Raw genomic sequence first — 24751 nt, forward strand, 5'->3', positions numbered from 1 at the left:
AAAAAAAAAAAAAAAAAAAGAAAAAAAGAAAAAAAAGTCTCTAAAGGAAAGCAGGAACACAAACAGCAGAGGATGCAGACACATCTACGGGGGAGGAAGAAACAAAGCGTTTGGCAGCCTGTACCAGCAGCAGGAAGAGAAGAAGTGAAATGAGTACATCAGGGAAACAAGTCCTGTGCTACAGCAACCAAAGAAGAAGCCTGCAGGCCCTCAGGAAGGGACATTCTCTCAGCAGCAACAAGAACAAAGCTCTGTTATTCATCAGGCTGAAGATACCATGACTGCAGGTGGCCCAGAGAAAGGTGCTACTGGGCTGCTGTGACCCAGGAGCCGGTGGGGGTCCCATCAGGTGCCAAGCCCAGCAAGGGTTGTGGGTCAGCAGATGACAGCTCCTGAAACCCAGATCTCCTCCGTTTCAGGCTGAGCTTGCCACATCAGGGGTGACTTCTGAAACATTGGCCAAGATTCTAGGTTTGCAGCATCTCTTCTGAGTGTACCACTAACAAGTATCATCTACGCTAAAGAAACATCTCCTTTCCTTTCCTGGCTCATTTCACACTCCCTGGACCTGTGGGTGTTAAAATATTCTAGGTTTGAAATCAGATAGACAGACAGACATACGCAGACACACATAGAGACAAACAGATATTTTGCCTCCAAACGGACTTTCTTCTTCAAATACATTTTATCAAATACAGAAATAATCTGGGACTGTTGTTTTAAATGTCTAAATATGTGTTTCATTACGGGATCCAGGCAGCAGTTCTGCAGGAGTTGCTGTGTCTATCAGCTAAATACTTTCAGAGAAACTGTCTAAATGTGTAGTTCACATTCTGGTCTGCTGGGCAATAAGAGAGATTTAGAGTCAAACCTAGCTTCCTTGATTTAAAGGCAGGGGGGTGGGGGGGAAGAAACCCTGATTAATTAAGCAGCCTAAACCCAATGGTGTGCAGCCTGAGCAGAGGCGCTCTGGTGGCAGGTGGCCCTGCATCTCGGGTGGTCTTTGTGCATCACAGGTCCTCCTGAAGCTTGAGGTAACAGTATTTCCATGATTCCCAGGGAAAAAAAGGGCTTCCAACCTACTGTTCCGTTGTAAACATCTCTCTAGCACAAGGACACCATAATTCAAAGTCAGGCCCATGAATCCCTATTGGAACAGAAACACTCAAGGAATTCATTAAACAGCAGCTTTGGTTGACGTTATGTGCCATAAATCACAGGGCACAGTAAAAACCCAGAGCCAGTCTGCTCTGCAACTGGACGGACAGACAGACAGACAGACAGAGCAAATGGAAATAGTTTACAGAACACCAAAGGACAGGCGTTTCCTAAAACCCCGTGTTCTGGTGCCGATACCAATATGAGCTCCCCTGTACTTTTTCAAATATGGTTGTTTGGGTTGGAGGGCTCTGCCCTGAATGTTTTTGGGATATGTTCACTATAGATCCTTAAATGTCTTCCTTCTGAAAACAAAAAACAATTAGAACCCAACACAGACCTGCTGGTTCCAGTACAAAATGCATTTGCATGTTTCTGGCATTAATAATCCGTGTGGTTGGGTTGCTTCCTTTTAGCATTAGAAAGTCTTCTGTGATGCAGTCAGAATATTTCTGCTTTAAAAAATGCTAATGTTCAGAGGCCCCAAAGTAGGTACAAAGGGAAATGAGCCACTTGCTTGGGCCTCGGCCAGGACCCGAGCTCTGCAGCAGACCTGGCCCCTCCAGAAGACCTTGTGAACAGGCGTGGGAAACAATAACCCATTTGTCACCTGCATGAGACCTCCAGAAGAAAGTCTCTTTGCCATTGCAGTCAAAGAGCTCATAGTTCCTTGTGCTGCTCTGGGAAGACGAAATCTCCTTTCTCTTGAGGCTCCTCAGGCAACCAGGTCAGACCCATCACCCAGAAGCCATCAGAGGGGGTTTGCTCTGGTCACTGGCCATGCTTTGTGCTTCTTCAGCGGGCTGTCAGGCTCAGTGTCTCCAGATATTGCTGCCGGCATGGTGGAGGTCCTCATCAAGTCAGATCATGTGCCAGATGATGTAAATTTCTCATTCTTTTCTGGACCATTGTGCACAGGAGTCTGCTCAGCATCCTCCTCTGAACCCATTCCGGTTTTAGCCCTCTTTGCATCCCCATCAGCTAAACTCTGGGTTTTAGTCATATCTACCTCATCAGAGGAGATGGGCCTTTCCCTGGTAAACCCATCAAAACAGCCAACAAATGTTCCTGCTAAGAAAGGGAAAGGACAAACCCACAAGAACTACAGGGAATCTTAGGATGAAACTTATCGAGCAGCGATAAGACAAATTCAGCCCTGAAGCCAACAGATGTACCCCAGGGACCCACTCGTTTCCACGTGTTGAACATCAAGAGATGCCAACAGATCAACACGCAAAGGGTGCAGATGGCACAACTGACCCGTTAGCAGTGATACAGCTGGACCGAAACGAGCCTGAGGCTGCAGAAAGGAAGGGTTTGGATCTCATGGGTTAAACAGGACTTGCACATCTAACTTTCTACCCATTGCTTGGAAAATTTAAACTACAGATAGGAGACAGCCAAAGCTTGAACACGATCTGCCTGGGATGAAAAAGTGTCCATGCTTCTGCCAAATACTAATGGCTGATAAATCCACTATGCAACATATCTGGAGGTACGGGGTGGAGACCAAAGGACAGATCCCTGGAAAGAGCTCTGGAAGAACGCTCCGGTCAAGTCAACAGCTTGTCCTGGAAAGATGCAGCTGACCTCAAGATAACCTACTTTTACACTGCTCCCCTCAGCTCAACTCTCCCCCCTTGACATGGACTGACCTTCACCTGTCCAGAGCAATGAATATAATTTACTTCTGACCTCTGGCTCAGTCAAAGAACCTTGTGGGCTTGTCTCTGCTGGCTGTAACACAGCTTCTGTGCTCCTTTACTGCAGCCCAAAAGACCTTCAGCAACTGTAGACTCTTCTTACTGCTTGCTGCCTAGAAGACCTCACACTGCACTCCCAGAGTGGACAGGCTGGGGCTGTGTTCAAAAGCCACCACCAGCTGAGAAAGCAGAAGGTACACGCTTCTTAGGGAGACTTTCCATGCTTCCTTGGGGAAAACCACCCTGACCCTTCACAACTTCCACAGCTTAGTGCCAGGCATCATCCCGTGTCCTTATTATCCATACGTGTACACACACCACAAACGCTCACAGGTCAAGAATACGTTATCTCTACAGCATCTGTTGCAACTCAGCCTGGGCAGAAGTAGGAGGACATCACATCAGCCATTCAAAAGCCTACAAGACTGAGTCTCAGAGGTCCCAGTGGACCTCCTAGAGGACAATTATCCCAGCCACAGTGGCCACAGAGGTGGTGCAACAGGCTGGCTGTACCCACACCCTCACAAGGAGGTGCCTGTTTCTGCAGACTCCCTTCTTTGATCAGCTTTGGGAAAGGGATGTCTCTCCCCCAAATTAAACTCATATTGGAGACACAGTTGGTCTGATTTTGTTGTGAAAGAATCACAGGAAGGATAATTTCATTCACTTCAGACTACAGGTCACGTCACTGATCTGTTAAAGAGAGGATCACTACAGTGTCTGTTCTTTTCTCCCACAGGGCCAACGCTTATAATCCTTTTTTAAAAACATCATTATGTGGAATAAACTATCTAGGGGGAAAAAAAAAAAAAAGCCTTGCAACTCTGCTAATCTTCCTAATGATTTAATACCTGCAAATACTAGTGGGAGATATTCCTTTCCTGATCGCATTAAAAGCTGTCGTATTAAACGTCTCACCACACTTCAGCATCCTACTGTGGACTTTTTTTTTTTTTTTTTAAACAAAGCCAGTTTCTCTGGAGACTGAGCAGAGGTTTTAGCTCCCACTGCCCCCCCCTAATTTTAAAAGACCTTCTAAATGCCTGCCTGGGGGATTCCAATAAGTTCTGGCACAGAGCCTCCAAATAGTAGCAAAGCTAAACAGGGTATGGCTGTTATTACAGAGATCACTCACTGCCAGCACAAATACACAGACTGGACCATTCAACCTTTTACAGCGGGAAAGTCATGGACAGTTGATGGTTCACAATCAGCATTTTTTCTTCTACTACAGCCACCTTTTTTTCTTTAATTATTCTTTCTTTCTGGCAAGCGTCCCTTCCCTGCAGCTTTTGCGATGCTTTCTCTGCTCCCTCCCCCCCCCCAAATTTGTTAACCACATTAGCAGGAGCAGGCAGGGGACATCCCAGAGTCCACAGTTTGATTTCTCCATCTGCTCGAGACGCTGTGTGCTGTAGCGCTGGTGAGAAGTCCCAGGCGAAGGCTGCTGCGGTTCAGCTAGCCAGGGTTAAGCATTCCCCCCGCGTACAAGACCAGAACAAGGCCTGCAAAGCACTCCTGTCCCCCTCGAGACCTCAGAATAAGGCTGAAGTGGTTTCATGGGCCATGTTTGTGCTGGCTCCGTGCCCAGGGGTGAACCTCACCACCAACAGCCTATGCTACGTACTTTTCTTTTTCTTTTTTTCTTTTCATATGCAAAGCCAAGAGACATTTCTTTCCCAGGTCAATATGTACAGGCCCACCAAACTCCAAAACCTGTTAAATTATTGTCTCCTCCCCATGCAAGCACATGCTGGGACCGATGCTCAGGAGCTCAGCATCCCGTGGTACTCCCATCTGCCCCCCTCACCAAAGCATCCCAGAGCAGAGCTGAGGTGCTGAAGGCTTGCAGGGAACAGAGCATGGGTAGAGGAAGGTCGTCCCCATCACAGCCTGCCCCATCTCTCCTCCACTCCAGATTCAAACAGCTGCTGCAAAGGGGCTTTTCCCCAGGAGCTGATTCTTCCTCTTGGAAATCTTTTCTGGATTAGTCAGCTTCAATCTTGCTCAATTCAGGTTTTCTCCAAAGTTCCCAGGCACAGGTCTGGTGACAATTCACCTTAACTACAGGCATTTACTGCTGCCTAACACCCACAGCCGTTGCCTATCACACAGTTGTCAAAGCACACACCAAGAAAGGAGAAACAAACCCTCAGAGATCCAACAGGGCAGATGTCACTGGAGCAAACAACAAGAAAAAAAATCACACCCTTTCCACTTCACCGATTTTTTTTTTTTCTACTGTAAACAGATTGATTTTGTTGTTGTTGTTGTTTCATTTTCTGTTGAGTGAAACAGAAACCCAAAGCTGAGAGTCCCCTCTCTGGCACAGCGCTGGTTGAGGAGTCTTTGGGGAGGCTGATGCTTCGCTTCAGGTTCAGGCAACTGCCTCAGACTATGTCTGAATTTAATGATTAAATACAAAATTACCCTGTTCTTCATAAGCTGAAGATAAAAAAAAAAAACCCATGAGAGTGATTGTGTAAGAGGGTGTTTGCGGTAAACACAAAACCGCCAGCAAATTTGCTGTGTTTAAAATGGAAAGAAGCGCATGAAACCCCCCGCAACGCCAAGCCAAATAAAACACTGCGGACGGGGTGCCCCCCGCAAGCGGAGGGATGGAGCCCCCTCTCCTGTGCTGTGTGGCAGGCAAAGCAGGCAGCGTGCCCTGCGCCCTGCCAGTGCTGTCCCCTGCCTCTGCTCCGAGCACCGCAGGGACTGGATGGCTACCAAGAGCAGGCTTGGCACAGCAGGACATGTAAATTCGGTCTGATCCCTTCTTAGGCTCCATACGGAGACTCTGGAGGGTTTCGGTAAACATCCTTGGTAATCTTTGGACACCACAGCCATGTCAAGAAGTATCACGTTCATAAATCAGCCCTTACATCAGCCAGCTCTGCTGGCAGAAAGAACATTTGCCCAGTTCTCAAGGCACATCGAGCCTCAGACGGCATCATCGTTTCTCAGGATTTATGGTAGACACTGAGTTAAGCTGCATCTTTGGTCTTATGCTAAATCACCTTCTTGCCAAGGCTAAAAATTGCTCTGTGGTGTAATCACAAACTGAAGCAGAAGAGCGAAATAACAAATTTCATTCCCATATAATAATAACAAGTTACGTTTCCATAGCACCCCTCTTCCTCTCGGATCCAAAAGGACATTACCAGCTTAACTCACTGAAGCACACTCTGTGCACAGGGACTGTGTAACCCACTGCTGAAATACAGCAACTGCTCCGTAAGGGTCCAATCCAGCACAAAAGCAGTTTAAGACAGAAAGAATTGCCAGTGCACTAGGAAAGGGATCCCGCAGAGCAAGAACTGCCTCCTCCATCGTGCTGCTGATGTGGGGATGGGTAGACTCTGACCCGTGGTGTGCTCTCTGCAGACCAGTCAAGAGGAGAGGTGCTGCTTTCTGCTGGCCAGGCTAAGCCTAGATCTCTCTGGGATGGTGACAAATGCTGGAGTTCCCTCTCTATAGCAGCAGCCAACGTGGCTGTGCTGTCTCCCACCCCGCTGCCCTGACAGACAGCCGGGCACCCTCTGCGTGCCTGGGGGGCAGAGATGCTGGGAATGCTGCACAGCCCAGGCACCTGTGGTCAGAAAAGGTCCTAGGTCATGCATTAGAAGACAAAACCAGTCCCTTATTTGGCCAAGTCATGCTGGGATCGCTGCCCAGTCATGCCCATTCCGACAGCGACAGCCCACACCGACTGTAGCCCTCTCCCTGTCTCCCCACACAAACAGCAGCTTGGGCTCGCGGGAAGCTGTGCTTTGTGCTGCTTGGTGGGTTCAGGAAGACAAAGACCCCAAGGCTTTTCCCAGATAAGCAGTCTGTCTGTTGCACCTTATCCCTTGGAAGGCTGTCCAAAGAGCTACTGTTTCCCTCAAAATAAAATAAATAAATAAATAGGAGCATGTAGGGATGACGAGTCCAGCAGTGAAGGGAGGGGGATTTCACAGGGGCAGGGGGAGTGGGTGCGATGCTGAGCTCCCCAGCCTCATGCACACGTCTGATCTGGGGGCAGGCTGAGCTGCAGACTGAGCTACAGACTGCCTTTGCTCCGTTTTTCCTTTCCAACATTTTCCACAGCCTCCTGCCAAGAAAACTCCAAGAGCTGCCTGCCATGTCTGGCAAACGCTTCCTGCTGCAGAGTCCTCCCCGTTAGCACAGGCGTCGACACGGACGGACGGAGGGACCCGAGATGTGGTGGGACCTTCACAAAGCTCTGTCCTCGCTCCTCACCAAGGGGATGAGACTCTTGGGATTCCCTGGAGAGACTTGGGGAGAGCGAGGGGTGACTCTGAAGTTTATTAGGCTTTTTGGGTCCTTTGTAGGCAGCCCAGCTCCTTCAGGGTTGGGAAGCCTTCTAAGATAAGAGGGATCTCACCAAGGTTTACAGCAGATGAAGTGAAGAGGGAAGGCAACGCACCAGAAGCGAGATAACCATTACTTGCACGTGCTCAGGCCTGGGCTGTAAATGCAGAAAGGGGGTTGTACTTGTGACTAGTCTTCCCACACATCACACAAAGGCAGATCGTCTGGTCTCAGATGCCTGAGCATGGATTTTATCTATTTTTATTACATTCAGAGTCATCAAATACTATGACATTTTTATAAAGCTACCTGGAGTCCCAGCTCCTCCATTCAGCGTAATTTGGGCAAATAAAAATTTGTATCTGAGGTGTCTTGTGTGTTTGGGCTTCTTTTTTTTTTTTTTTTTTAATTTCCTGCTGTGTGAAATAGGAGGAGCAATAAAATCACATCCTTGGAAACAAAAGACGATTGTTTAATGGATTAAAAAAAAAAAAGCCCAACACCTTTCTAGTCGGCTTGTGCCACAGCTACTACACAGGGCTGCTTACACAGGTAGAAGAACAAGCTCCAAGTCCGGACTTCCTCACTTTTATGGGTTTAAATTGGATCCCACTAGGTGTTTAAGGCCATTGTTAAACTGCTAACGCATTCTGCAGCATGACTAACACCAACCGAGTTATTTTTCATTCTCATTTGGCTTTTTTTGGCTCCATCTGCTTGTCATTGCAGACAAGAGAGCCAAACAGAGCAGCGAGTAACAGGTGAGTGATAAACAGCCTGCTGGATGTGTGCAGAGCAGCGGGGACAGGAGTTCACCAGCAAATCTGTGCCTGAAGAGATGTAGGGACAAGCTGCTGCGTTCCCTGACTGAGCAAATGCAACGTGCAAATGTGACTTGCTCTCAGATGTGGCAGGGTAAGACAGAATGGCAGAAGGAAAAACACAACGAGCTACAGGCTTCTTTTTGCCTTTTTTTCTTTTTTTTTTTTTTTCTTCCTGAAAAGTGGCCAGCAGACCCTGGTTGAGTGCATGACCAACTGGCCAGTTGACTAACTGGCCAGAATCTGGCAGCAGGGACAGAGACGGACCCGGGAAGCAGGCGGTGGTTTATGAAACACCCTGTGGAACCAACACTTTCCCCTACCAGGAAAAGTCTTTCGCAACTGAATTTCTCCGAACCATGGGTTCGGATGATTTCCGACATCTCCCTCCATGACCTCTCCCCCCCCTTGCCAGACTGTGGCTTCATCTTAATAGACGAGGCAAATGGGGTTGGGAACATCACTAATGGCATGGAGAGAAATGGGAGAGACTTCCCAAGAAATGAAACCACACAGCCAGTTCCAGGAGCCCCTCCCTGCACAACAGCAGCTCCCAGAGGATCCTGGAAACAGTCAGGATGCTCATCCTACCTGGGATCTTTAAAGTCTCAAAAAAAGCTGTGCAAGAAACTGTCAGTAAATCAAATCCCTACCTTTCTTGATGTGAGAACAGCCCGAACCCTACAACTGCTGGCTCAGAAGTGGGGAATACAACTACAGCAAGATTTCCTCAGCTAATGGCATCTGTACTCTTAGACAAATCTTCCTTAGTTCAACATATCATCAAACACACTTTAAAAAGTTCCCTCTGCTCTCCCATTAACTACGCTGTCTAATGAGATTCCACGTGGGGAGTCCCAGTAACTTACAAGTGAGCGATTAGGGGCTGTAGTTTCAAATTGGAAACAATCATCTACACAAGCAATCCGTCCACATCTGTCTGCAGACACCCCAGGGGCTGGCACGAGCTGTTGGACTTGGCATTCAAAGGCTCACAAGCTCTGCCGGCGCAGACAAGGTCTGAATCTGCTCTCCCACCTAGGTACTCCTGGCGTGTGTCTACAACACTGATTTTCTTTGCTATGAGACAGATCAGAATTGGGCTTCAAGTCACAATTTTTCACTGGAGCCCTGAGGAAGCATGAGAAAAATATCAGTCTACAGTCTCTGTTGAACATGTGGAGAAGGTGAGGTTGGAGGAACAGAAGAGACCTCTGAAATCAAAGATAGAGCTGGAGCAACTTGCCCTTCCCAATAAATATTTCACACTACTTGAATTTGGTGCTACTCGCCAAGGACATCCGAACCATCAGTCCCAGTGACAGTCACACCTCTTGGTTCCAGTCAGTGCTCCCAAGGAAGACGGTACATCTGTCACAGCTGGGCACATCACACCCCCTACTCTGCAGCCACCCTGTAACCACCATCCCCAACTCTACAACCACTCTTTTACCCCCAGAAAGAGGCAAAAGCCAGAAGCTCAGAGATAAAATTTCTCAAGGTCTGAGTGGTGGTTGGGAGGTGAATCAGGGCTGGGAGGCAGAGGAAGGCAGATTCAGGTTCCTGGATCGAAGGCTTGCTCCATCTGGCACGGTATTCAGTTCAGCTTTGGGTAACCTACAGATTAAATATTTACCTCCAAACAGCAGAAATGTTGTATAATCCATCTGATCACATGATAAATCCTCTAAAAATGACCCTCAAGATTTCACCTGCCTCAAAGCTTTTACCAACCTCGCTTGAATCCTAACCAACTCCTGTATCTGGTCCCATGGCTCTAGATGACCCACTTTTACCCCAAAAAGGAATTAGAAGATACACTCAGCCTCACTGTAAAAGACATAGGGGGTTACCTAAAGCTGTCTCGTGGAATCATGACACTAAATTATAATCTCTACTTTTTTCCTTCCCTTTATTTCGCTGCTGCCTCCAAATGTCTCCTACATGGAACTTCAGGCTCAAAACCCAGAAGGCAACAACATTTGGCCTTTTTCGGTCTATTTTTAATCTCAAGATTTATGAGAGGTAGCTGACTCATGTTTTGGCTGGCAGGGCTGGACTCTTGTAAGTAATTGCATCCTCGCTATTTTGTTAATTAAGATAAGTTTTCCCACTTCTGTTTGAGTTGTTGATGCTGCCATTGACTTGATGCAAGAAAAATGCAGATCTTTGCCTTGGGTCTCAGGCAGGTGAAAGGCCAGACGTTTTCTTCTGCAGTCTCTGGCCCAGGCACCCAAAGTGAAAGGTGCAGATATATCAAATTTCCCAGCACTGCTCAGCTCTATCGGATCATTCAAGCATCTCCTGCCACAGGGGAGCTCCACCCTCAGCAAAAGGCAAGAAACCCTACACACACCAGGGCTACTGTGACTTGTTAAGTATGGTTTTGCTTCACATACCCCGATTTCCTTTCCAGCAAGGCACCAGAAAAAAAATACTGAGGAGGGAGTTTGTAGCGAAGGAATTCAGTGAATGATTAACTCCATCCTACCTATTAACCATTGCTCTTCATTCCCTCATGCCTCGCAGAAACCCCAGTTCCGGGTAGCAGAGCCATGCCAAAATCTGATACCTCATTGGTTTTGCTTGTGGAGCCGTCAGGTGATGCGGGTGGTTCTAAGCTTTGAGTTAAAACCCATTAAGCACAGTAATGATTAATCCAGAACCCCGGCACAAATTCATGATGAAATGCTGTTCCTCTTGTCACACCGAATTTATATAAATGAATCCTGCTTCCTGGAGGTGACCATGGAGGGACGGTCTCTATGCAGGCCTGCAGAGGGAGGACCTCTGTTCAGACCAGGAGCAGGAGCGAGGTCTTTAAGGCAGCGAAAGGACAAAATGACTAGATGTTGCTCTGAAATGCACCATATCTAAGCCATCTGTGCCGCCTTTGGGACCAGGAGAAGACAGCGGAGGCAGCTCTGCCAGTCTGAAGATGCTCAGTGGCAGCGAGATGCAGGTGACCCCCCCAGCAAGTCATCACACACTGCAAGATCTCCAGGTCAGATTGGCCCCGTGGGCACATGCAAGCCCACGTGTTTATCACACTCAGCTGCACCTCAGAAAACTGGGAGGGCTCAGCGTTGGGCTCGGACACAAACTCCCTGTATGACCTCAGGCAACTCCTTTACTCTCCACGAGCAGAAAGCTTTTACAGCCTTACCCGGCCGAAAAACAGGAAGACTTCCTTTTTCTTTCGCCTTCTCTATTTTCATTGCAAGATCCTGAGGATAAGCTCTGCTATGCAGTATGCCTGAGCACAGTACCCAGCACCACAAGGTCCCAATCCTGCCCAGGGCTCACAGGACAACACATACAAAAATCAATTCCTAGAACTTTGGATCTTTTCTGCAAACCCACACTTACCATGGTACCGTGCAACAGAGATAGGAATGAATCTCTAATGAATCTCTGCATTTTGAATTGGGCTTTCTAGTACCTTTACATACAAAAAGATGTCAGCACTGCTGATATGTCAGGAATTTTGTGTCCGGTTTTGGGCCCCTTACCACAAAATCAACATTGAGGTGCTGGAGCGGGTCTGGGAAAGAGCAACAAAGCTGGTGAGGGGTCTGGAGCACAAGTCTTATGAGGAGAGGATGAGGGAGCTGGGGTTATTCAGCCTGGAGAAGAGGAGGCTGAGGGGAGACCTTACTGCTCTCTACAACTACCTGAAAGGAGGGTGTAGAGAGGTGCAGATCGGTCTCTTCTCTCAAGTCACAGGCAACAGGACTAGAGGAAATGGCCTCAAGTTGCACCAGGGAAGGTTCAGGTTGGACATTAGGAAAAATTTTTACACTGAAAGGGTTATCAAGCATTGGAATGGGCCGCCCAGGGAAGCGGCTGAGGCACCATCCCTGGAGGTGTTCAAAAGACGGGTTGACATGGTGCTGGGGGACATGGTTTCATGATGGCTTTTTTGTCAGAGTTAGGTTGATGGTTGGACTAGATGTTCTTGAAGGTCCCTTCCAACCTTGATGATTCTATGATTCTATGAATTTACTCCCCAGCTGCTTCTTCATCACCCAAGGACTACCAGCCGCAGGCCTGAAAGCTCCGCTCTGCTGTCAGAGTCAAGTCTTTCGGGCCAACATTAGAAATGCAGAATTTCCTCCCACTTGGAGAAGAAGGACTGTACAATTTCACAGGCACCTGCTGAAAGCCACTTACCACCACAGCCTGTCACGAAAATCCCTGGCACGGAGAGCAACACGTGAGTAAACAGCTCTCGCGCTGCCATCGCCATGGCTGGGTTTCATCAATGAGTGGTGCTGAGCCACCCCTGCCACCACAACAGATGTCTGCTCAGGCTGTTCAACACCAGGACACTCATGAGGCACACTCAACACAGGGAGACACCAGCCAAAACTGTATACATAGACCTAAAATACACTGATACTCAGTACCCCGAGACCCAGAAACCTGTCCTTGCAGGATGAGAGTCAGGGTATTTCATGGCCTCCACATACTGATGGCCAAGCGGGATTTAGGAGCAGCCCTCACTCAGCACAACATGGTGCATCTGAAAGGGTAGGTGGGAAGGATTAAAATGCTCCACTGCAGAAGCCAGGACCTGGTGCTGCAACAGCAAAACTCTCATCTGTCTCTGGCCTGCACAGAAACACAGTAAAATAACACGTCTCCCACGCTCTTTAATTCAGTAATATAAACCTGAAGGCACCGTTCTCACCAGACAAACACACTTGCCCCCTCTTATCTTCCCCACAGATGGCCAGCAATGGCTTCACTACTGCCAGGCAACCCGTGAGGCAGCAGGAATTAGGACCCCAAGAAGTTAAAAGAAACAAGTGTAAAAGTTGAGTTGCAGCCAGAAGGAGAACTGGGACCCATCCTTGCCTCAGCCCTGTGTCTCATCCCAACAGTAAGTTCAAGCTCCTGCTGCGGGCTTTTTTTTGCTCTAGATTCAATAAAAAAAAAATAAAAATGCTGTTGTCGAAATGTGTTTTGTATTGGAAAAGGCAGAATCCCTCCCTCTGGAAGGCCGTGCTCCAGGCTGCGGTGGCAGCAGCGCAGCGGAGACACGGCTCTTCGTGCCCTGCGCTGAGTTTGATTAGGCAGAGGATCAAGACCATCCTCCAACTCCCGGTCGGAATACAGAAAGGCACCCCCTAAGGAGGAGGAAAGGGCCAGTCTCCTCTCCCCCTAATCAGCCAACATTAAACAAACAGCTCACAGCAGGGATCTTGTAGCACGGGCTACAGCCAAGAGCTACCGACTGCCTGATGCTGAAGCCGGTCCAGCTCCTCAGCCCCAAGGCAGGGCATGGGGCTCAGCCCCACAGGGAGCCCAGCCCAGGACACAGAATCAGAGAATCGTCTGGGTTGGAAGGGACCTTTAAGATCATCGACTCTAACCCTTAACCTCACACCACCAAAACCACCCCTAAACCATGTCCCTCAGCACCACATCTACCCTCCAGGGAGTGCTGACTTCCCATTTGGGGCTGGGATATCTCTGCTTGGGAAACTGATGGCATCACCTTGAAAAAAAAATAAAGATGGGCAGAAAACAATTTTTTTTCTTTTCTTTTTTTTTTCAGATGCGTTAAAAGAAAAACAAATGGTTCTCCAGCTACGATAGCACAGTGAGATCCTGCTGGCTCCAGGACCTACCACTTACTACGTACTAGCCAAGCACAAGGTTGTGTGTTTAGTTGGGAGGACGATGGCAAGAAGAGGTCGAAGCAAAAGCAGGGGCAGGAAGGCAGGACCAGGGTTACCAATAAGCCTGTCAAAACGAGTACATATGTGTGTTTTGCTGCCCTGCCATTTACTTTGCACAGAGTGGAGATCCCGAGAGCTGCTGTAGGATGCTGCTTTGCTGCCTTCTCACGAGGATGGCACGGCACCAAGCAAGCAGGAATTAGAAACCCGGGGCGTTTATCCAGCAGCCAAGCATTTAAGCCCTCCACGAGCATTTAATTCCCATAAATAACCACTACAATACTCCCGCCAGGCAAGGAAGCACCAGCCCCGCTGCTCAGAGAGGGGAGAGTGGGAGCAGATGAACCAACGGCAGCCCGGCCCACACCACCAGGGTCGGAACTGAAAACACAACCCAGAAGTCCCGCTTTCCCCCTCCGCGTTCCAGCTGTTAGACAACACTGCCCCCAGTAGCTCGGCTTTCTTCCCAATCTAAGGTATGCACTTCAACTCCCTGATCTGCGACGGGGAGAAGGACAGAGGGGGAAGCAAATCCTGGCCATAGGCAGGCCATAGGCAGCCTCCACGGCCGCTGCGGAATTTAACAACTTCCAGGAACTGCATGGAAAGCCAATAAACACTGCGTTGTATCCACTGCCCTCTCAATGGGAACGAAGAGGAGTCGTGGTCAGCATCCAGAGGGAGAAAAAGGTGCTCCACGTCGCTGATCACAGCAAGCACCTGCACGAGGAGAGGATCTGGAGCAGGGCTGCGTGCCCTCAGAAGATCCAGGACTCTCCGATGACTTCTGAAATGTCTTTCCCAAGCAGCTGAAGAGTTCACCTCCTTCAGGGGAAGCTTTGTGTTCCGTGGGAGTGGGGGTGTTGGGGATTAATTTCCAAACACAGTCTCCTCTCCCTGTTCTCTCTGAAGTTATGGGATCAAGCTACAGACTTGGACGTGTCACAGCTAATCCACAGGAAGACAGAATGCAGCAGTGGGCTGTGCTGGCTTGTTTTAGAGATCCGATGGCTAGCTGTAATTAACACTTGAGATGCTGCAAATTCTAAACCATGCCAGAGAGGAATACTCCAGTCTGACTGGCTGCATAACGTGGGTCACCACACTCCGCACAAAGCAAATCCAAGGCAATGCAACTTAAAGTGGCAGCTGTATCAGATGCAATCAGTGCATGTAATCAGAAACTAATTTGCCCAAGGATGGTGACATTGCTACCCTGACAGTTTACTCTCCTGCAAGCACTGGAAAGGTAGAAAGCTTTTCCAGAAATGGCTAATTGCTGGGTGGAATGAGTGACAACAGGACAGCAGTGAGGGCCAAGGGTCTCGGAGTTCAGGGTCTGGCTGCTGGGCTGTTGAAGTTATTTCGTACCGTACAAAACAGAATCAAGAACCAGTGATGCTCCTGGCACTCCCTCCAAAAAAAGGGGTGTGTCTTCTCTCTAAATTAAAACTTGGGAATTGTGTTGTGTCAGTCTCGCAGAGCCTCGAGTACCACCCAGGCAGCTCAAGCTTTGTTTCCATGGTGCCGTCCTAATATGTGCTGTGCCCTATAACAGCTTTACTGCACAAAGGGGCAGCAGTTTTTTCTTTTTCTTGAGTAAAGCCGTTATTTACTGCTGCTACGAACCCAAGCCACCACATATATCAGCTACAGCCAATTTTCTTAACGCAACTGACAGACTAACACAGCCTAACCCTTGGCCTCTTCTAGCTTTCATCTTACCACCTCAGTTTTGTCTACACTAATTTTTTAAGACTTCTGATGCAAACTTTGCACTGATCCATGCAATCAGGGGCTGCAAATCCAGGCAGAGCTGGGTTCCTAAAGCCAGTGACTTCATGTTTTCCCTCTGTAGGAGTAAAATAACGTTCCCACACTCTGATAGAAACCTTTGATCTGCACAGATTTAATTCATTACTTATGAATCTCTGGCCAACGTCACTTCGTTCATTTCAGTGTCTCTCCACTCGCAGTTGTCTCCTCTGTCCGGGAAGACAGGGGAACCTTTCTTTTTTTACCATGTAGCTGAAAAGGGATCCTGACTAACGGCTTCACCAACTTGTTGCTTATCTAACAGTCCCCTTCCAGAAAATCACCCAGGTAGCAATAATGAGTCGCCCTCTGCAATTGCTTTACAGGGGTTTGGTTGGGAGCCAAGATATTTTCCAATGGAAACTCTTCTCCCAGGGAATCACCCTGCATCGTATTTCAGATGAGTGCTTTGTTTCATTTTGAGGAAATAGGAGAAGATTTCTTTTTAATTGTGCTATGCTTCGGTGCAAAGGCAGTTTCGTGACACAAATCAACCGAGGAGTCACTATAGGGTCTGCTGGAATCATTTATGAGACCAGAATGGCAGCAGCTCTGCTAATACCTCAAAGGCAAGTGCCCATATTCCGAGCTGAAGCTTGTGCAGGATCATCTGGATCTGCAGGTCTTGGGTAAGTGCTGTCTCTTTGCTGTGCCTGCACTGTGCCCAAGCTATGAGATCCCAGAGGTGGTACAGCAACATAAAATATTAAAGGTGCCAGCTGATTGCTCTTTCCCTATCCAAACTCCTCCTTTTGAAAACTCAGTCTTTCCAGAAGGCTTTCCAACCCTTTCCATCTGGGGAGGGGTGAAACACAACTCCCTGCCGAGGGCTGGCTCCAGGCAGCACACAATGCCGTCGGCACAGACTCCAGCAGAGCACAGATCCTCCACAAGGTCTTCACAATGCTCCTGGGCAAGCACCTGGGCAAGACACTGTCCCAAAAACCCTGTCCTGCTCCTCTTCCTGGGGAAGGAAGCTTAAACAGAGGTGTCTGAGGCAGTAAAAAAGTGGCAGAGGGAATGTGGCTGCAACGCTTTTCTTGGAGACTCTCTACTCTGCATCTCACTGTGGTTTCCAGCTGCTCCTTCAGCTCTCTATGTCTCGGGAGAGGACACTCTGTGCTGGGAGCACACATCGCAGGATGGAGCCTGTCATTATTATTCTTATCACCTCACAGACCTCCTAGCACTGGCCGAAGAGCGTGGCTCGGATGGTTGTCTCTGCTGGAAAACAGCTCCACGGCCCCCGCATGCAGAAGTAACTCCTGAGGCAAAACCCCTGAGCATTCCTGTACTGACAGCACCGATCCCCACTGCCAGTAGGACCCCGGGGTACCAGAGAGTTGGGCAGAGAAGAACCTGATGTACTTCAATAAAGGCAAGTGTAGGGTGCTGCACCTGGGGAGAAATAACCCCCTGCACCAGGACAGCTTGGGGGCTGACATGCTGGAGAGCAGCTCTGAGGAGAAAGACCTAGGAGCCCTGGTGGACAATAGGATGACCAGGGAGCCAACAAGGTGCCCTTGTGGCCAAGAGGGCCAAAGGCATCCTGGGGTGCATCAGGAAGAGCATGACCAGCAGGTCAAGAGAGGTTATCTGCCCCTTCTACTCTGCCCTGGTGAGGCCCCATCTGGAGTACTATCTCCAGTTCTGGGCTCCCCAGTTCAAGAAGGACAGGGAACTGCTGGAGATAGTACAGCAGAGGGCTACAAAGGTGATTAGAGGCCTGGACCATCTCTCTTACGAGGAAAGGCTGAGGGACTTGTGTCTTTTGAGAAGAGAAGACTGAGGGGGGATCTGATCAATGCTTATAAATACTTAAAGGGAGGGTGGCAAGAGGATGGGGTCGGTCTTTTTTCAGTGGTGCCCAGGGATAGAACAAGAGGAAATGGGCACAAACTTGAATATAAGAAGTTCCACCTAAACATGAGAAGGAATTTCTTTTACTTGGAGGGTGGCAGAGCACTGGAACAGGCTGCCCAGGGAGGTGGAGTCTCCTTCTATGGAGACATTCAAAACGCACCTGGACACATTCCTGTGCAACTTGCTCTAGGTGGACCTGCTTTGGCAGGGGGTTGGATGATCTAGATGATCTGCAGAGGTCCCTTCCAACCTCATATCATTCTGTGATTCTGTACACGGGGCTGCACCGATGTCCTGCTGTTGGATTTGTGGCATGTGGGAGCACCAGCAGTGGAGACAGGAACTGAAACATCTGGTTGTTTTTTTTCCGAGCCACACTTGGAAAGGCTAAGCTGTATTCCACCCCTAACACACAACCGGCCCAGCTGTGCGGCGAGCAGAGGAACAGAGAAGTACAGAAATAGCCACTTCTGGAGCGCTCTTTCAAGCAACCTGAGGTTGCCCTACAAAAATAAATACACAGAAAGGAACGCTCGTGGGGGTTTTTCTCAGCTGTTAGGGGGACCCACGTGCTCACATCACTGCGGCGCGGTAAAAGGATCCATCCCCTCGATGGTTCACAGGGTGTTCCTGCCACCCACCAGCCAACCCGTGGCTTCCACACCCGTCCCTTGATGGGACCAGACCCAGCTCCTGTCACCAACCTGACCTAAACCAAAATCTGGAGGCTTCAAGCCGGACTCACTCCACCCCCTTCCCGAGGCGTGGCTTTGAGAGAAAAACTAACAACTTTGGCCAAGGCAATGCAATTCGGCTGGGCTCCGCTTTCCCAGGCTTAGCTGTTCCTCGGGTTCCTCCCTCAGGAGGACTCAACCCACACCCTCCATCCTCTTTTTAGAGAGCCACTCCCACCTCTCCCTGACCATGAAGCCTTTGCTGTAGCAGAACCTATTTAACCCCTTCCCAGCAGGATTCCTGCCCCCCTGACCCAGCAGGGAAAGGGGGTTACAGAGTTCCATACGAGCCCCCCCAACCAGGGAGAGGACAGAGAGGCTTCACTGCCCATCTCAACCAAAGCCGCAGGGACAACTGCTCTTTGGCTCTGGACCCGTGTGAGTCCTCCTCCCTGCCAGAGGAGCCCAGAGCAGCACGGATCCTGCGGGAGCCAGGACGAGGTCCTGCCAGGGGATGTTGCAACGGAGCTGCGAAGAGGCCACTGCTGGGGATCTGCAAGTACCATTAGGGATGTCTGCCCAAGGAGGTGGGCACAGGCTCAAACCAGGGCTACAAACTCCACCCGGGAAATCTGAGCTTCAAACCAGTGATTAGACCTCATGACTTCATCACAGACACGCAAAACATCATTGCACAGAGCCAAATGCGTTCCTTGATACAAGGAGCTGTCGGTATAGGCGGGGGTAACGCAGGATGCCCAGAAAAAAGGGGCATGGTATGGTGTCCAGGTACAATTCTGGATGGATAGGAAGGGGCTGGCTGAGTCCTGGGTAGTATGCAGAATTTGTGTCACTACAGATCGTCCCGCAGGCTCCTCAAAAGCGAGAGCTGCTGTAGAATGTGTCTGCTGCTGGGGAGAGCACAGCCTTCTCCTGGGGATGCTCAGGAACACACACCAGGACAGCCACAGTGGGAAGAGAGGGTCCCATCACCTCCCAACACCACGCTGTCGGGGGACAGCCCCTAGACCCCAACCCGGAGGTAAAGCAGGGCCACACGGTTAAAACACATACTCCAGGACCGAAAAATGCCAGAGGTGGGAGATTCATTAAAACAAAGTGAGCAATCGTCACTTCCTTCCATCAAGCACTGTTACCAAACCAGCGTATCACACTGTCTTAACAGGGGTAGCTAATTAAATTAGAAATGACACTGGATTAAACACAGTAACACAAGACCGTATGCCACATCCAAAACTTCCGTCTCCGATCTCAGCTTATGAAAGTTTTCACTATGTGGCCTGATGCCAAAGAGATGTACTCATTCCTAACCTGAGGGGAACTATTTTTGCTGTTAGACTGGCAGAAGGAGCTGACAGACGAATATTACGCTTTGTTTTCATTATCTCCGTTTAAATCCAGTGGTAGCACATCATCAAAATGGATGCAATCTTTTGAGGGAAAGGGAGGAGCTGGAAAGTGAGGACAGAATCCGTAGCAAATGCCACAGATGGCCAACTTGTACGTCGTTGATGCTTTTCCTGATGATAACTATCCTTTGCAAAAATGGGAACGGCTGTAATCACATGGGGTTTTTTTCTCCTTTTCCTTTTTTATCTCCTTTTCCCCCCTCCCCGCTTGCTTTCTTATTCACTCATTACAACTCAGAGAAATGTTTGGCAACATATGGAGTAAATAAGAGACAAGATGATACAAAATCGAGCTGAACTACAACGATCAATCAAAGGACAACAAAGCTTGAAGAAATGGAGAGAGGATGACGCAGAAACGCCTTATGGAAACCACAGCGTGGAAACCGCGGCATGAGGGGATAAAACAAGGAATCCCATTAAACGGCAAACAGGGAGAGAGGCACTGACAAACCAGATGAGTTTGTTCCGCTGCACCTTCTGAATGAGTGATTTTCTTTTTAGAACCCCTCTTTGTGAGAGCAGAATGAAAGCAGCTGGGGGAAACGGGAGAGAGACCCGTCGGGGACTTGCCAGCAGGAGAAGAACAGGATCGAGCCCACACTTTCACTCCAACAGGGAAAAAGCCACAAGGAGGAAGACACCACCAGTAAACTTAAAAATCACAGGAAACACAGGGAAAAATCAATGCAAGCAATACCTGGTAAATAATACACCAGTTGTCAAGGAAGCCCACCACCAAAAAAGCACCAAAGCTCTAATTTTAAAAAGGGTAAGTTTCTCCCTCATGAGAACAGCACTCAAATCCCTCTGAAGCTTTAGGAAGGAGAACAATAAACAACTTGGACCTTCTGCTCGTGCCGTCGCTGTAATGGCATTATGGTGACACTTCACTAACACCAGGGACCATTATGCTCTGATGGAATAATGCAGAATTGCCTCCTTGTTTGGTGCTTTAGTTACATTTTGCTTATGTGATTGGTCCCTTCCACAGGCTGAATGCATCTCGTTTGCAAAATATTTATCTAGCACCTCATTTGGGCCTTTTTCCCTCCTACAAAATTTCTTACAAAAGAGAAATACAGCCTTGTTTTTGCTGGGGATACGGCTTCTTATAAAAATGACATTCCAGGCTGTTTAAGTTTTTTTCTAGGAACAGAAGTCAAGCTATTTTGCCTTTGTGGACTGGACACTACTGTACAGACACTGCACTGCTTGTGGTTTTACTTGAATTGGATTTTACTTTTAATTGGACTTTTTTTCCCCTTGATAGTTTCTGAAAACATTGAGCCTTGAAAAGGCTTTTACTGCATCACATAATACCAAAATCTACCCATTGTTGCCAACTCTTGAAATTTAAAATATCACAGACTGTAGGTTCCTGAATCATAAAATCTGTTTATTTTAAGAAGGTTTGCTTAGGTGAAGTCACCGGCTAGGCAGTGTAACCCCAGGGCTCACTGCCAAATCCACAAAAAAAAACCCCGCTGGGTTTTAGATGAAAGTTATGACACCCAAATCTGCAGAGCTTCTGCTTCTGCAGGAGTGCGGTGATAGCAGAGCTCCTCTGATTCCAGCTTCTCCTTTTACCCATTCACAAACAGTGTTCAACATTAATGATGGAAAAATAAGGGAGTTTGACTCTAGTCTTTTAAACTGAGATTCTAATCTCCACTTCAAAACTACCACAATACTAAGGATGTGTCAGAAATAGTCAATATTTGCAAGGGAAAGTCAGAAAATCTTTATTTCCAGTTGAGGAATGAAAGAAGTGATACCAGCTCATGAAACAGCTAAGTCTCAAAGTAAATGCCAACAAAATCCGGTAGCCCTGGAAGCAAAGCACTTGAAAAGAGATCAGATCAGAGCATTTCTCAGACGGCGAAACTCAGAAGTGCAAATGCTGCCACTTGAAGCGTGTTGCTCCTGAAGTATAGGGGTTTGGTTTTTTTTTTATGTTGCGCACTGCAGATTATTTGGAAAAACAGACTTTGCTCTTGATTCCAGCCAGACTTTGCGTTACACTTCAAGAACCCGACTCTGGCGACGGGAAGGGGCCAATATTCCCATTCGGTCTGCCTGGAGACTGCTTCCAGCTAGGTATGTAGCGTCTGCAAGCAGCAGAGCTTATTTCCTTAGTGATTCTTTGGATGGGGACATTTCTTCTGTACTCCTAGTAACAGCGCTGCCGAAGCTGGCATGTATTTCTTCAAAGTTGCTACGTCTATAACGTCGGATACGAGAGGAATTCATTTCCTAGGCCATACTTCTACAGCTCGAGGTAACGGTATCGCATTCCCTGAGGGTAAGTGCTAGCACACACGCCTGCCACAGAACCAGGGGGCTTTGGCACTGGTAATTTTCTGAACTCGGCCTTCTTAAAGGCCGTTTTTGTTTCAGACTAATTAAAAAAAAAAAAAAGTTCTGTTGAGATATGAAAAAAAAACCAGCTTTCCTCTAATGAGAGAATAGACAGCAATCATTAAAAGCATTATTTACTTTATCTGTCAGCGTTCAATAAAAGGAACATGAAATGAATAGACAAAACCGCTTGCATAACTTCACTGTGTCATGAGTCCCTCTCATCCCAACAGAAATTAATCTGTAAATCTTTCATGGTTGTAATGACAACGTAAGCACCCATGCCTCCTTTCCCATCATCAAACAGGGCAGTAAATTTCCCCCCGAAGGAAATCCATGTGCCGCGGCCGCCCGCTTCAGCACATCTTATACCAGTCATCAGAATATTACCAGCACACACTTCTTCAGCAGAGTCATGGCTGTACACACGGGATGATCTGCTGGCTGACAAAGATGACTCTACAGCCTGAATTCCAAAGACAATCATCCCTCAGCGGAGCAAAGCTCTTCCCCTTACCACACTGCTCTCAACAGTGCTGTAAACAAACATTTCTCCATCGAAATCGGAGGAAGATGTCAGTAACACTATCCTGCCGTTTCAGTCCATTGGCTTTAGCAGATTTCCCCTTCCCACATTCCGGGCACTTTGTTTTGTTGACCTGCAAGAGCTTTATGTCCAACTCCAATTTGTCATCGCGTAATACCATCTAATCCAAAACGTTCGGGGAGCTTTTACAACTCAACGCCTCTGAACAACAATAATATAAACAGTCTCAAACACTTCCTACCGAAATTAATAATCCTAGAAACACACTGCAATAACCCCAAATCCTTAAAAAGCCAAATGAAGGACTTATCATCACAGTCTTCAGAAGGCTGCTCTACGAGCGCCCAGCGAAGCCCTGGCACGTTCCACCTCTGTCGCAACGGCACATTCAGCCTCCGGGGCTGTAGATCCCCGTGTCTAACTGACAACAGATAACGTAACATCAGAAACCCAGTAATAAAAATCAGTCCTTCCCAGTTAGGGACTTTCTGCAACGAACATTGGCTGGTTTGTTTGGAAAAGTCTAAACGCATCCCGTAAGAAAAGAGTTGGAAAACACCTTGTCTGCTGAATTTAGAGATCTGCACGTAATCCTAAAGTTAGTCTAGATACATCTTGCCGACCTACAACTTAATGTTTATTCTGGTTACAGTTACTTCGCAACTTCTGCAGTATCTCTTAATCTATAGTGACACTAAAAAGTGGAAACTTAGTTAAACTGAGTATCCGAAGAGAAAAGCAGACCCTTAACGTATTGTAGAAATTAGTTCATCTGAGATTTTTCCACTCTGCCGGGCCCCACGTCATCTCTTCTACATGAATCACTCAGTGCTTTTTCTCCTCAAGAACTGAAAAGTTGTTCCCTAAGGAAAACAAATTTAGGTTCAAAAATAAATTTAAAAAAAAAAACCCACTCTTCCCCTAGATCTGTTTTTTTTTGCATCATACAGTAACTTTATTTAAGTGACTGCGCATATGGACTGTTCTAACACACCTCCAAGAAACACACCTTTGTGACTGATTTTCCCAAAACAAAATCAGCATCTGGACACAAACACAACTGTCATCTCGTCCGGGCATTTTCACGGAGGAATCCTTCACATGAACTTGTTACATTTGAGCCTTTCAGATTTGCCGTTAACAGAACAGTGTTTCACCCACATCCAACTGCTCATTTCCTGACATCATTCTCCTCCTGCGATTTTCCCCCAGAACCTCAGAAATTAACACACACACCCCCCAGCACAAAATCTCCTGCCCCACGGCGCAGCAGCTCCCAGCTCTCTTTAAGGCACCTACGGGGAATGTCACGTCACCCTACGGGGAATGTTCATGTTATCCTACCGGGAGTGTTCACCTTATCCTATGGGGAATGTTCACATTATCTTATGGGGAATGTTCACCTTATCCTATGGGGAATGTTCACCTTATCCTATGGGGAATGTTCACATTATCTTATGGGGAATGTTCACCTTATCCTATGGGGAATGTTCACATTATCCCACGGGGAACGCTAACGTTATCCTATGGTTTTGCCCAACATACCTGCGGGGCTGTCTCGGATCTCGCACACATCCAGTGTGCCCCAAGCATTGCCAACTCTTGGCAAGACACGAGCAGCGTTACGAGACAACCCGGTTTGGGCTGAATCCTGAAAAAACCGCTGCTCCAGGTGTGGAGCCGAGCGCATCCCCAGGGCCGGGACCTTTTTGGGGGGCCATCAGCCCCGCCGTTTTAGCCAAAGCCAGCGAGCCCCAGCAGCGCTGCCAGGCTGGGCCCGCACACTTCATCTCCTGAAGCCGTTGTCCCTTTTCCCTCCTCTGGAGCCACTTCTGCCCGTCCCTGACCCCTCAGGCTCACGGCAAACTTTTCCGCGACGTCTCTCCATCTTTGCCCCTGGCCGTCACGCGTCCCATCCCCACCGCGGCCCAACAAGGCTCGAAGGCAACACGACGCTAAAGGGCCGGTAGCCCAGCTCCCAGCGCTCGCCCACGGCACAGCCCAGCCGCCCGGCCCGTCCCGTCCCGTCCCCGCCACCCCCGGGCCCGCCGCGCCCCGCCGGTACTCACAGCGCCGTGGCGGCGGGAGGGATGCCGCTCCCCGGGCGCTCCATCCCGCGGGCAGAGCAGTTGACGAGGCAAGCGGGACCGCTGCAGGTACAATCGACGGCGCAGGGCTGACAAACGGGGGCCGGGGGCGTCCGGGCGGCCGCCAACCCCCCGCACAGCAGGGAGCAGAGCAGGCACCAGCCCGAGAGGGGCAGCCGCGCCGCGGGGACGCCATGTTTGCGCTGTGATCCAGTGTCTCCATTTCCAAAAGGCATCTCTCTCCCCTACGGGCATGGCATGGCCCCGGCCCGCCGCTCTCCCGGCCGG

The 24751-nt window shown here is 48.7% G+C and overlaps 1 protein-coding gene across 1 annotated transcript in view; it reads right to left on the reverse strand.

The window, feature by feature from the left end:
• Positions 1-24699, reverse strand: part of PKD1 (polycystic kidney disease 1 (autosomal dominant)) — a 98614-nt gene extending 73915 nt beyond the window's left edge. The window contains exon 1 of the mRNA XM_014936391.1: positions 24446-24699. Within this exon, the coding sequence (XP_014791877.1) occupies positions 24446-24699 (254 nt within the window). The remainder of the gene's footprint in view (positions 1-24445) is intronic.
• Positions 24700-24751: the final 52 nt, after the last annotated feature.

This window comes from Calidris pugnax, unplaced genomic scaffold (assembly GCF_001431845.1).
Source record: "Calidris pugnax isolate Ruff unplaced genomic scaffold, ASM143184v1 scaffold17, whole genome shotgun sequence".
In the NCBI taxonomy this organism is placed as follows: Eukaryota; Metazoa; Chordata; class Aves; order Charadriiformes; family Scolopacidae; genus Calidris; species Calidris pugnax.